General features: G+C 38.8%; 1 protein-coding gene across 1 annotated transcript in view; it reads right to left on the reverse strand.

Moving 5' to 3' along the window:
* Positions 1-8,925: 8,925 nt before the first annotated feature.
* Positions 8,926-13,467, reverse strand: part of LOC131430351 (chromatin assembly factor 1 subunit A) — a 53,196-nt gene continuing 48,654 nt past the window's right edge. Inside the window, exons 3-5 of the mRNA XM_058595255.1 lie at positions 10,914-11,080; positions 9,933-10,852; positions 8,926-9,875 (exon numbers count right to left, since the gene is read on the reverse strand). Coding sequence (XP_058451238.1) covers positions 9,365-9,875; positions 9,933-10,852; positions 10,914-11,080 — 1,598 coding nt within the window. The 3' untranslated portion in view covers positions 8,926-9,364. The remainder of the gene's footprint in view (positions 9,876-9,932; positions 10,853-10,913; positions 11,081-13,467) is intronic.

Here is a 13,467-nt window from a genome sequence, read left to right on the forward strand (position 1 = left end):
TTAGAATATAGGCTCAGAAAGCAGGTCCAAAGTTATGTATTAATGTTCAGAATTGAGATTCATTTCCAGAACCCAAGTGCAGAGTCCAGTTTCATGATTTATGTTACAAATCCAGTTCCGGAATTCAGGTTCAAAATACATTTACAGAATCCAAGTACTGGTGGAGAATCTATGAATTTATGTCCAGAATCCAGTTCTATAATATCTTTCCAGAACCCAGGACTCCATTAGAGGTCCAGAATTCAGATACAGAACCCAGGTTCTGAATTGAAGTTCTAAACCTAGGTCCAGAATTCATTCCCAGATCCAGAATTCGTTTACAGAATCCTACTCCAGAATACAGAACTAAAACTCATGTCTAGAATTCAGATACAGAAAACAGCTCTAGAATTCTGGCTTCGAACTCAGACTCCCAATTCAGATCCATAATTCAAGTCCAGAAATCAGATGCTGAATCCAGGTTCTGAGTAAAACCTCAGCACTAAGGTCCAGAATTAATTCCCAGAACCAGAATCCGGCTCTAGCATACGAATTTATAATTTAGATACAGAATCAAATTCTACAATTCTAGCGCAGAATCTAAAATTCAGGTCCAAAATTCATTTTCAGAATTCAGGTCCAGATTTCTGTTCCGAAGTTTAGTTAAAATTCAGGTCCAGAATTCAGAAGTAAGGGGAAAGTTGAAATTTAGGGCTCAGGCTCATAATTCATTGCCCGAATTCAGCTTTTAAAATGCAGACCGACAATTTATTTCCAGAGTTCATTTCCAGGATCCAGGCTCAGCTCCTGAATTCAGATCTAGAATTAATTTCCAGAATCCAGGCCTAGAATCCCAGTTCAGAATTCGTGTCCAAAATCCAGGGGTGGAATCATGTAAGGTGATAAGTGACTATCACCTCCTGATGATAAAGAGGTGATCACCAGAATGTTTGGAATCACCGAAGGTGATCACTTTTACTATCACCATCACCGGTGATTGAGCCAACTTCACTCCATTTATCACCTGTCAAGAAACGTCAATTTTTCAGGAGTAAAATATGAATGTGGCGTATACCGTTGATATTAGGAGATGTAACATATGAAAGTGGCGTATACCCATATAATATTTTAAAATCTAAATTTTCATTCCTATAGTTTTCAATCCCTTTCATTAATTCGAGTCATGTTTATCAATGATGATTTGTATGGATCGAAGAGTAACGTTGAAAAAAATTGCCCGGCGAGTATGGCAAACTGCGCACAAACAAATAAAAAATTCACTTGTTGGTTTAATTCAGTGCCGATTTTTATTTATCAATGGAAATCAATGTCACAGTCAGTTATTTGGGATTAATTTGCTAGCTTTGAAATGACACGAATTGTTAGATCTTCTTGATGTTTCACAACGGATTCCTCTCCAATGAGGATGGCATTCCTCTCCAATGAGAAAGATCCGTTAAATAATTTTGTGTATAGTTTTCATTCGCTTTACGATAATGGCATTTCACAGAGCTTACAATTGCTAGTTCCATTTTGGAAATTTTACCCACATCCACTATGATTAGCAGCAACTAATTGTCCAAAAATATTGCCTTATTTAGTTCAACTCACAAGAAGAAAATTAAGAACGCAGTTTAATCTTTTTTACTCGTTCAGTTGAACGAGACGGATATGTCGCTCACTAAGTCACGACCATCTAATTCTACTGAAAATGTTAGCATAGACTTTTTATGTTGTTACGTTATGTGCAACAGGAGATGTTTACATTCATAAACTTATCTCTTTTCCAGAAAGCAATTTATCTTTGACTCTACGAATACCCCAATGATATTCCTTCAAATAATAATACCAACATAAATGAATTGATTTAATTGATAAATACTACCGCTCATTCAATGAATTCTTTAAACTATACAAACTAAGTTACTCTTTGTTTTGGTATTAAATTTTGACACAATATCAGTACGAATTTTATTAAAAAATTATCCTCTCCGACCAATTTTGGTAGGTTATGTTTATATCAGTGGCTTAAAATTCACCTAACGGACAATAATTTATAAAGCCACTTCTCGAAAAATCAAATCACTACTAAAAGTGATAACTAAATTGCTATCACCTCCATTTTGACATGAAGGTGATTAAATCGTGGTGACTATCACCTTACGTAATGCCAACATTTGATAGTGATGTTAGCCTTTCAGCAGTGGTGACAGAACTTGGTGATTATCACCTTACATGATTCCAAATTTTCAAAAGTGATAATCACTTGGTGATAATCACCTTACATGATTCCACCCCAGTTCCAGAATTCAGGTTCAAAATTCAGTTCAGTAAAACCGGTCCTGAATTCAGATCCAGAATTTCTTTCCCGAGCCAAAGCTCATGTGTAGAATCCAGAATTCAGGTCCAAAATCTATTTCCAGAATCCAGCCAAGCAGGGTTTAACAACTTAGCGAACACAACTCACCAAAAGTAAAATAACTAGAGCGAGAATTAAAAAATTAAATATTGTTAATTCAATTCTTCTACAAAACTACGTTCGTGTCAATGTGTGATTTAATTTAAAGTATATCTATGACACATGTATTGTGGGCTATAGAAATTATTACTTTTTAGGTTATGTTGTAATTTGCATTAAGGAAAATTGCATGTACGCCATTTTGATGTTCTACCGTTGCAAATTATAAATTTATAAATACTATAAAAAAGTTATAAATTTCAGAATACTATAAAAGAGGGGAATGTTTCACTTTCAGAACTGTTGCACTAGTTTTGATGCAATATTGCTATTTTATACCAAATTGACGATAAATCACAAAAAAAATTCATTATTTATAATACTTATTTTTATCCATGCATTTACAATAAAAATGAAATGCATTTTTTTAATTCTGAAAAAGCCTCAACGTCGTAAATAGAATCATATATATTACTATGGAATTTTAATGTTGATCGTATAGCAGGTTTTGAAACTTTCTTGAATTTTGAACCATTTCAAAATAGATTTAACGTAGGGGTATACTCCATTTTGCTTTTTAAAACCTTATGAAGAACTTATGAAACTTATAAACACTTTTTTCTATTCAACAGTATATTTTTATTAAGCACTTTTCCTCAGTTCTAAGATGCCGAGAGTATTTCTTACTTAAGACTAGGATAATTTCATGAATTGTAATGTTGTTGTTTTTGATTCACATTGTCGTATACTGATAACCGCAACTCTGACGGATCCAGTCTCCAGTTTTAGGCGGCAATGGCTGATGGGATGAATCTTACCAGCTGACGTGGGTACTTGTCGATGGTGACCGCCGTATTCTTTTGTTCCTGTGGGAATTGTCCACTTGACTGCAATATGATCTTACTAAAGTTTTCAGAATGCTTTTTTGGCGTTTACAGTTTCAATGCAAGATTTATGATGCAACTCTCAAAAGAGCTACAAGTATTTACTAAAATTGAAAATGTTACTTGAGATAACCTTACAGCAAATGAAATAATGTGTCTTTGTGTTAATGGTGTTTGTTAAAAGAATGGAGGGGGGCGATTATTTTTGAGTTTGCCTCGGGCGCCAGAAATGCTTACTACGGCTCTGATACGCATTTAATGTTAGTAATGGATTTTGGCCACTTCCACAGATTGCAAGCAAGACTACAAACATTAGGAAAAACTGTAAAGCTCCTTAATTGTTCGGTCTATTCAAATTTAAAGACTCTGACGATACAACTACTTTCTCTCAAGAGTCATCCTGGGATTTTCTTTGTTATCCGTAACCATTCGGTGTATTATTTCCGTATACTTGGCAATTCCAAATATTACACAGCCATACACACCAAATTTCTCTTTCAGGAGTTTGGTAATTTTATTTATTTATTTATTTTTGGAGCAGGGATTTTGAAACGAGGCCCCTCTGGGGCCGGAGTACCATATACTATTCGAAACAGTTCGTCGAGATCGCAAAATGGCGGGGTGTTTGTGACAATGATATGAACACGACTTTCTCAGAGATGGCTGAACCGATTTTAACAAACTTTAGCTCAAATGAAAGGGGTTCTGGACTCCTAGAACGCTACTTAATTTCGGCTTCTGGTTTGGAAACTAAAGGAAAAAAGGTGTTGAAAATTGCGAACCGTAATTTAGAGCGACGATGCAAACAAGCGAGAAATTCTTCTAAAATCGACTCAAAACTGTTTAAATTTGTAGGTTATGATAGCTGTTTGCTTAACAAACGCTCTAAAACTATCGAAAAATACAGAATTATTTCCTAATAATTGAAGGAGGAAGTAAACAAAGTGACTGTCATTTGCACTTAGGTCGTGAAATATTATCGTGAAAATTCTACACAGATTATAGGTCGGACATTCTGGAAACTCTCAGGAAATAAAACACATATTAGCTATGTTTTCGCACAGTTCGTTTATTCAACCTTCTACTTTAGACTAAGTTCCTGAACTGGGACTTAACACTATTTATCAGATTATGTGCAGCCAGTGTTGGTGATTGCTGAAAATTTGACAGAAGCTGCTCGATTTTTATCTATATTGTATACAACATTTTCAATCCGGTAGAAGATGCTACAAGAATTCGAGTCTCTCAATGCATGAACCTCGAGAGAATTTTTCTACATTTCTTCGCTCCACTTCATACTCTGAGTATTTCATGGCCCTTAAAGAAAATTTCAATCTGATAATGATCGCCGCTATGTGGAATTTACCAAGAGAGAATCGCAAGTTGACAATTATCGCAGAAAATCGAATCGATGATTCGACTTGATGATTCTCATACTAGGTTGCAATATTTAAAAAACCCTTGTGTGGAGCATTCACAGACATTGTCATAGACACAAATTATACAAAGGTTATAAGCACATAGCTAGAATAAGCGGCAATAGTAAAATGATTCTATCGCAGCTATCCACTGCCCATACAGAATCGGATCGCGAAACGAGAATAATCGAACGTTTGTTGCTTCAGAGAGAATCCCCACAGCAGCGTGCTAGCCGTTGATTCTCAGACGGTTCACCGAGAGAAATTCGCTCTCGCACTAGTGTCTATTATATGTTAAATGTACCATGCCGGTTTTTTTGTTGTTGCGATGATTTCCGTTTCTCTTTGATGGCACTGATTTAATCGTGGAAGAGTTGCGAGTGAGCATTCTTTGATACGATAAAAGCCATCCTTGTGTGCAGCACTTGCCGCCATCCTTCTAACACACTTTCATCAACTCTTTCTTCAAAGATTTAAAACCTTCCATATTTCCCAAATATTGCACTACCTAATCACACTAAATTTTTCTATTGGGTGATTTGCCTTCTTCGCACAAAAACAACATCGCTTGCTTCGCACAACTCCATCACCGGTTTAGCACAATGAAACGATGTCAGATCCTGCCAAAAGGGAGTGTACCCGTCGTGCGACCGGAGTTAGGACAGCAGATGCTCGTGGAGACATTCTGCTGACATGATGCTGCCAAGTCTCGTCGTCCCTATTCGATGCATTTCGGTTGCACCAACCACTCGTGGTACAGCTTCATGGCCATGAATTGAGTTTTCGTGCTTCTGTTTGTCAAATCGCGGCGAAGATTCCATCTAGTTTTCCTCTAAACCGATGAAACGTGTAGCCTATTCCTATTGTGTTCTTTGTTTTACCTAGCAAAAGTCACCATGTAGTCCGATCCATCCCCGCTCTTCGCCAGCTACTCAAGGCCCGGATACTTCGTAATTCCTCCGCCACCTGATCGATTACAACTCACCAAAACAGTGAGGTAATAGTTTCAGGTTGCACCATTATGATTGGATTCCTCTGCACTTTCACACCTTCTACCGTTTCTGCAGCTCCATGGAGACGAGACGTCATTTTCATCGGATTTGGTATCCAACCACTATAAAAATGGCTGGTGTTAGACTGACACAGGAAGCACCGAAAGACCTCAGCGCACCAAAATTGCCGGAGTTTGTGCCTTGTGCCATCAGGAATGTCAAACTATGTGAATACATAATAAGTTGTTGATGGTTTTGAAGAAACAATGGTTAAAAGTATCAAAAGATGTTGAATCGACCGTAACCGTAACGTTTTATCCATTGGGGTATTTTTTTTTCTTGAAATTTTGGATGAAACTAGTTTAATTTGAATGTTTACCTTGTGTAAGTGACAGTAGAAACTTTGCAATCGTAGCGAAGATGAAGTCGGAAGAAATACCGCGGCGTAAAATAACTTTGTGTGCGTATCTTAAAAATCCAGATCACACTCATCGTATTCGAATAGTTCTTTAATAGATGCGGCGAAAAACTGCAGCTGAGTAAAGCTTTCATGCTAGAAAGCTAGTTCAAAAGGTATCGAATCACAATGAACGGCAGAATACAGTGCACGTGCACGAAAACTCTACCCCAGAGATGCCAGATCTGCAGATGTGTCTGTAAATCTGCAGACTTTCGGTCAAAATTTACAGACTTTCGGAATTGACGTGACCTTTTTTTTTTTTGCTCGCCAAGTCAGTTTAGCGTATCATACATACTAGAGAAACTGCTGCCAGCAAAACATACTTGCTAACTGCAGATTTTTTTTTCGGATATACAAACTTTTGCAACCCTGTCTGAAGATATTTAAAATTTTTACCGGGCATCTCTGCTCTAACGGATAACGAGACGTACGTGAAAGCAGATTTATGGGACTTCCGTTTCTCACTGCTCATCATAAGTTTCATGTCCCAGAAAACGTTAGCAAGCAGATATCAAATTTCGCCAAAAAATACATGATTTGGCAAGCAATTTGTTTATGCTGAAGGAGGAGCACTCCATTTCTGACAACCGGAACGATCAACGGGGAATGTATACAAAAAGGAATGACTCCAAAAGCGCCTACTTCCATTTCTAAGGTTACACAATGCACAGTGCGGGAAAATAGACCAAAAACGCGACGATTTTTTTGGAGGCATGATACAGCTGACCACAAAGCGCTTTTTGGGTGTAAAATGGTCAGTAAAATCGATTCCATGTATTTAGAAGAAACGCTATCATGTTCATTTTACCCCAAGTTCCCTTTTTATACTGCATTTTATTCAAGCTTAACTATATAACATGAAACCGAAGAACTTGTAGAAGAGCGAATAGAGTGTTTCCGATGTAAAAAAGTCTAACAAATCGATTGCATATAGTTTTATTGACAGCAGAAAACTCGTTGCATCGTTTTACCCCATTTCATTTCTAGTTATAATATTCAGTTGAAATATGATCTACAATCCAAAAGCAGATTCAATACGATCTATCAATATTGGTTCATATTACGTGCAGAACATTTGTGATCCAATTGAACACAATGGGAATGACAGTACTAGCCTGTTTAACCCGTTTTACCCCAATTTAATTTAAGTCGTATTTCTGGTTAAACTTTCTTTCGCATACCGCAAGCAGGCTGATTGCGGTTGATGAAAATCGATTGATATTACGAAGAAATACCTGAAAATAGGATTACAAATGTCATTCCCATTGTGTTTAATTGGAACACAAACGTTTTGCACGTAATATGAACCAATATTTGTAGGTCATATTGGATCTGCTTCGGGATTGTAAACATAAAATTATATTTGTGGGAAAATTGGGGTAGAACGATGTAGCACGAAGCATGCGATCTTGAACACTATCTGTAAATTATTATTTGAGGTTATATGCGAAACATAGAACTGTCTTGTTTAACCTAAATTGGTCCAAAAACTGATCAGTATAACTTTTTTTTCTGTAAATTCATGGAAGAAGATGACTGGGGGTAAAACAGAATACGGTTGTTTGTGGTTAATCTTATTAAAAACAATCCATTCATCTAACTTATGAGCATGTCAGAAATACCTTCCGATTGGTTGAATTGAATTTTTCCTGATTTTCACAGTTAGTTTTCAAAGTAAAGTCAGAAAAAAGAGGAATTGGAGCAAAACGGGCATGATAGTGAATTTTGCGGATTTTCTAACTATCATAAATCGATTCTACAGAAAAATTTGCATAAAAAATGCTAACATTGAAAATATTTGCTTATGTTTTTATAAAATTATTGAGCAAAGTCGCGTTTTTGATCGTTTTTTTCCCCACTGTGCAATGGTCCTAAGCTTTTGTGGTGGGATTTAGCCTTTGGCCATTACTCGAAAGATGTTTCGAAGTGGTTCAAGACTAATGAGGTCAACTTCGTGCCGAAGGACTTCAATCCTGCGAACACACCGGAACTACGACCATTTAAGAAGTCATCATGAAGCAGACGCTTCGGAAACATTCTGAGGAAGTGAAAATCGGCGGAAGATATGAAGAAAAAAAAGGAATTTCCCTATAAGTAGTATTATGAGGAAGTTTAGTTCATTTCGGTATGATATTGAAATTGAATAAAACGAACATCGAAAAGGTAAAATAAGATGATAGGTTGAATGGGTAAATTTAGCCGAATTACTATCTTGTGATGCAATTCGATTCCGTACTGCCTTCATTCCTGCCTCGGAAAATAGAACAAAATTCGACTTAAAATTAGTTTCATTTTTCAAATACAATTTTAGCTAAATATTGTGAAAAGAATAGCGACTTTTCGTCTCCATTTTGGCATTCTGGCTGCCGAAACCGATCGAACGTTAGGCTATGTAAACTAATTCATTATGAACTAGTCACCGGTAAGGTCGCAACTCTTTTGTAATTATTATCGAAGCGTAACGCTCCTGAGTACCGCTCGTATGACACACTTCTTTGTTGGGCTTAATAGACTGCGCCCGTTGCCTGGATTCGTTGTTTGGAAAGCCAAAGCTAGAGAAAGACGTTGTTCTCCACAGAACAAGTGTCGAATACTTACCCATCTATCGAAAACGAACTGCGTTGCGGTTGGGATGATTCGGGGTCTGTCAACAAAAGTGCCACTGCACTGTCATCGTCATCAACGAAATGAAAAGCGTCTCGAATTGTGTTTAAATAATATGTAAATGAAACGTTTTTCGCAGTTTATTCAACTTTCAGCTTGCTCGAAAAAAAATTTGCATTTTTCCCGCTCCCGCTACCGCTCGATTGCAATTCTGAACACGATTCTGTGGACGCAACAAACCACAGCCAGCCCGGGGTATTGTTCGGTTCAGATATATAGGAGGTTCTGTTGATTCTGTCGCGATACAATTGAATATCGTTGGCGTGACGCACCGCACCGTGTATATTGTGGACAAAGAACGATAGTGAATCTATATATAAAAAAAGTACTAAACTAGAAACGATTAGCAGAGCTAAATGCGACTACAGGCTAAATGTTGGTTGGATAGATATAACTTTTCAAATAACAGAACATTATTTTTAAGGCATCCTCTGTGCGACTCTTCCCCAGGTGAAGGTGGTTCCAGCGAATAAATTACAATATTTGCATTAATACACAATAGTTTTAACCTAATCATCTAAGACGATAATAGTTTCGCATTCGTGCTGCCGCCCGCCGCCGCCATTGATCGGAGGGTCAACCTCCATCGGTTCGGCGGGCTTACTTCTGCTGCTGTTGCTGCTGCCCTTGGCAAGAAACTGACTGATCAAATTGTTCTTCACCGATTCGTTTATGGTTTGACCCTTCGGGACGGACATCAACAGCTGGACACGTTTCTTGGGAGGTTTGTTATCCGGGACTCCATTAGTGCTACTGCTGGTGGTGTTGGTGCTGGCGGAAGTTTTAGTGGTCGTGGACGGGCTGCTGCCAACTGCGGAAGAAGCTTTCGTTTTCTTTGCACTGCTTGTCGACGACTTTGGGCCCGGTTTGCTAGAAGACTTCGGCGAATGACCACTTTTCTTCGCCTTCGCAAATTGTTTCTGCTTGTCATCGTCCGACAGTTTCTTCGTGAATTTGGCAACGCTGGAGCCGGATGTAGCCTTCGATTTGGTAGCCGAGTTGGGAGTTGCGGAGCTTAAACTGGAAGGGAAATAGTTATCTTCTCTGTCACAGGATTCTTATCCCAAGAGATCTTACCGTTCTTTTTTCTCCGCCTCCACGGGGGATTCCTTTTTGGGTGGTGTCTTCTCGTCATTCTCACCTTCGTTCTTTTCTTCGGTCTCTTTGCGTTCCTTTTTCTTGGTTTTGGTGATTGGTTTCAAGATAAACTGCCAGCCCGTCGGAACTGTGATATCCGTTAGCTGATATTTTTTCAGGGTGTCCTTGTTGACATACCAGCACATTTTATTCTGCATCGGCCCTTCGTCCGGGCAGGGCCTCCAACTGGAGATTTCTACGATTTTGGCCCGTATGCTATCGGGAGCAAACAGAGGTACGTTGAACTCCCCTTCATCTCTCCGTTTGGCCCAGTAGGCAAGGAACTCTTTTATTAGAAATTTTTTGTTCTGAGCACACCCGTGAACAAGTTTTATTAATTCCTTGACCCCTTCGTCCACCAGCTTAACCTTTTTGAGCCGCAGTTCGACCGCATCCTTGTCCTTGTTCGGCGAGGATTGATTAGATTCCGGGTCAGCTTTCTGTACGGTGAACGAAATCGGTTCCTCGGGATCGAAAAGCATAGCGCGGGCCTTCAGAATATCCCAGATAACGGAAGAGCATTCGGCACGCTGATCGCCGCCCTCCGAAGCATTCTCCCAAATGCAACCAATCAGCCGTGGTTTGATCTTTTCCGTTTTTTTCTTCATCTCTGCGGCAAACTCAATTTGCATGATTTTAAGTTTGGCCTTCTGCGTCTCGGGACTGTTGTCGTCCATAGCGTCGTCTTCGGCCTGCATTTCTTCGTCGCTGAGATGCCCGTGTGGAACGAAGAAATCGTTGTCCACTTCGTAGTCTTCCTCGGTGTCGACATCCTTCTCGTCGTCACTGCCATGCAGAGACTCGCCCGGTTCTTCCTCTTCCCATTCGTCGTCGGAATCGACCTCGTAGTCGAAAAATTTCTGAAAATATAATCCGTTTCAGTAAACAGTATATCCAAGTGACGAATTGTCGATGCTTTACCGTATCCTGAACAAACGGACGCCGAGCCTTGATTTTAGCACTTCGCTTTCGCCACGTTCCCAGGTACGGCGGACGACGGTTTTCCTCGAACAGAAAGTACTTGGCACGGTATCGCCTGGCTGGCGGAGCATCCGGATCCACTTCGATCTGATGGCAAACACTTTCGTCTGAATGAAGAAAAAAATGAAAACATGGATTAGAAGAAGAAATTGAAACCAACAAAGCTTTCACTGTACAGTGGATCCATGATCTAGAACAATGATGTTATCGGTCGAGAATAAGTCGAAATGGGGGTGGATCTCGCCATTGCTGGTAAAGTACTGAGTATCCGATGCTCACGATCAATTTTAAACGTTCAGTATTGAAAATCTCTGCCTGTCAAAGCTCATAGCTCATCTAAATACCCTTATCTAAATTAGGAAAGCTCTACTTGTAGCTACATCATTCCGGTTATGTCTCTGACATTACCCGACCGACTTTTCTATTACTCGTAGCTGAAGTTTTAAAAGTCTACTACTTTTTTCCGATAGAAGAATCATGATTACTGAACTGAAGTTACGATCCATATTAGGTCTAAAATAGGATCTTCGAAGCATAAATACAAAAACCTGGTTCAATCCATCTAGTAGTGTAATAATGCATTTATCATGTAACACATTTTTCGAAAAACTTTTCTCGGAATCTTAAATTTTAACAAGAAAGTTTATTTAGGCATAAACTAGCAATCAAACAAATTTGTTTTCAGCCAAATTCAGAATTTTTTCATTTGAAATTTTAAACACACTTCACCTTGTTGTTCCGGAACCGGAAGCCGGATCCAAACAAAAGTCAATAGCAAGCTATGAGACCATAAGACCTTTCAGTTGAGTCTATGTTTGTGAAAATCGACTCAACCGTTTCTACAAAATTGGAGAGAGTTTCGCTTTGGAGTTTTCGATCACTTTTTTCTGGTACTTCGGTCACCGGGAACCGATATAGCTGAACTCGATTCGTTATGCCAGCAAATAATATAAGTTACAAATTGAAACAATGCCTTTGTCATTGTCAAACTTGTTCGGTCTGGTCTATAATTTAATCATGAATGGGCGCTGGCAAAGTTGGAGGAAGATCCACTTTTTTATGGAAACATCGTGTTCAGCGACGATGCTCATTTCTGGTTGAATGGATACGTCTACAAGCAAAATTGCCGCATCTGGAGTGAAGATCAGCCAGAACCAACGCATCCCAAAAAACTCACTGTTTGGTGTTGGTTGAGGACCGGTACTTCTTCAAAAACGACGATGAGCTGAACGTTACTGTGAATGACGAGCGCTACCGTGTGATGATTGAAGATTTTTTTGCCCAAAATGGAAGTATTAGACATGTCTGAAATGTGGTTTCAACAAGACGGTGCCACATCCCACACGGCACGCGAAACAATGACCAAATTGAGAACCACCTTCGGTGATCAGTTTATCTCACGTTTTGGGAACGTCAATTGGCCGCCTAAATCGTGTGCTTGAACACCTTTGGACTGTTTCTTGTGAGGCCATGTTAAGGCTGCTAAGATAAACGATTGACGCACTGGAAGCCATTATTGAAGCATTTATTTGTGAAATGGCGGGCGCAATGTTAGAGAGAGTGTGCCAAAATTGGATTTTGGGCATGGACCATCTAAAGCCATCTTAAACGGAGCCGCGGCCAACATTTGCAAGAAATCTTAACTTGAGACAGTACGTTTTTCGTAAAAATCAAGAAAATATAATACATCCCATTTTATCTATCATTAGTGAATAAAAAAACAGAAACAAATAATTATCAGAACATTGTGAAAAAATAGGTCCAAACACAAAACAGCAAAATCAATCGAATCTATAAATATACCCTGTTGGATAGTCTATGAATCTACACCGACAGTGGAACTACACCCGGCATTATTCAACTGGTGCTTCAGTCAATAATGAATATTGAAGAACGGAACTCAATCCTAAACGCAGAAAAACAACAACTAGTTCTTCTGTGAACATATCTGCTACTGGACGTTCGCAGTGTGAGTTTCGCTTCAAACAAGAGCGATTGCGTCATACAGCTGCTAGTCGTTTGCATTGGAGAAAAAGACAACGAAAAGTGGACAACGATGGGGACCATCACACAAAATCAGTCGTTCTAATGACTCTAAATGTTATCTAAAGACCTATTGAGATTCCTTCTAGGCAAATCAAAGGTAAAACTGATCAGTTTAGTGGAAATCTAGAATAATTTGATTAACTTTGTGCTGAAAAAAATTTGCACCAAACGAGTGCAAATAAAGCTAGCATTTGGCATTTGGCATTCGAGAATAATGCTCCGAACAGTGTTTAATATCGCAGCTTTTAGATAGTTTCTTCCACTCAAACATTAAGATGTATGAGATATTGAAACATATGAACGATTGTACGATTTGTTCCGATCATCTAGGCACAAAATTACAAATGATTGATTTGGAATGGCGCCTTACTTTCTGAAATACAAACGTAACCACAAAATCTTTTCCAGGACTCCAAAGCCACTAACGGTCCTTTTCAGGACCCCAAAA

The sequence above is a fragment of the Malaya genurostris genome, chromosome 2 (assembly GCF_030247185.1).
Source record: "Malaya genurostris strain Urasoe2022 chromosome 2, Malgen_1.1, whole genome shotgun sequence".
NCBI lineage: Eukaryota > Metazoa > Arthropoda > Insecta > Diptera > Culicidae > Malaya > Malaya genurostris.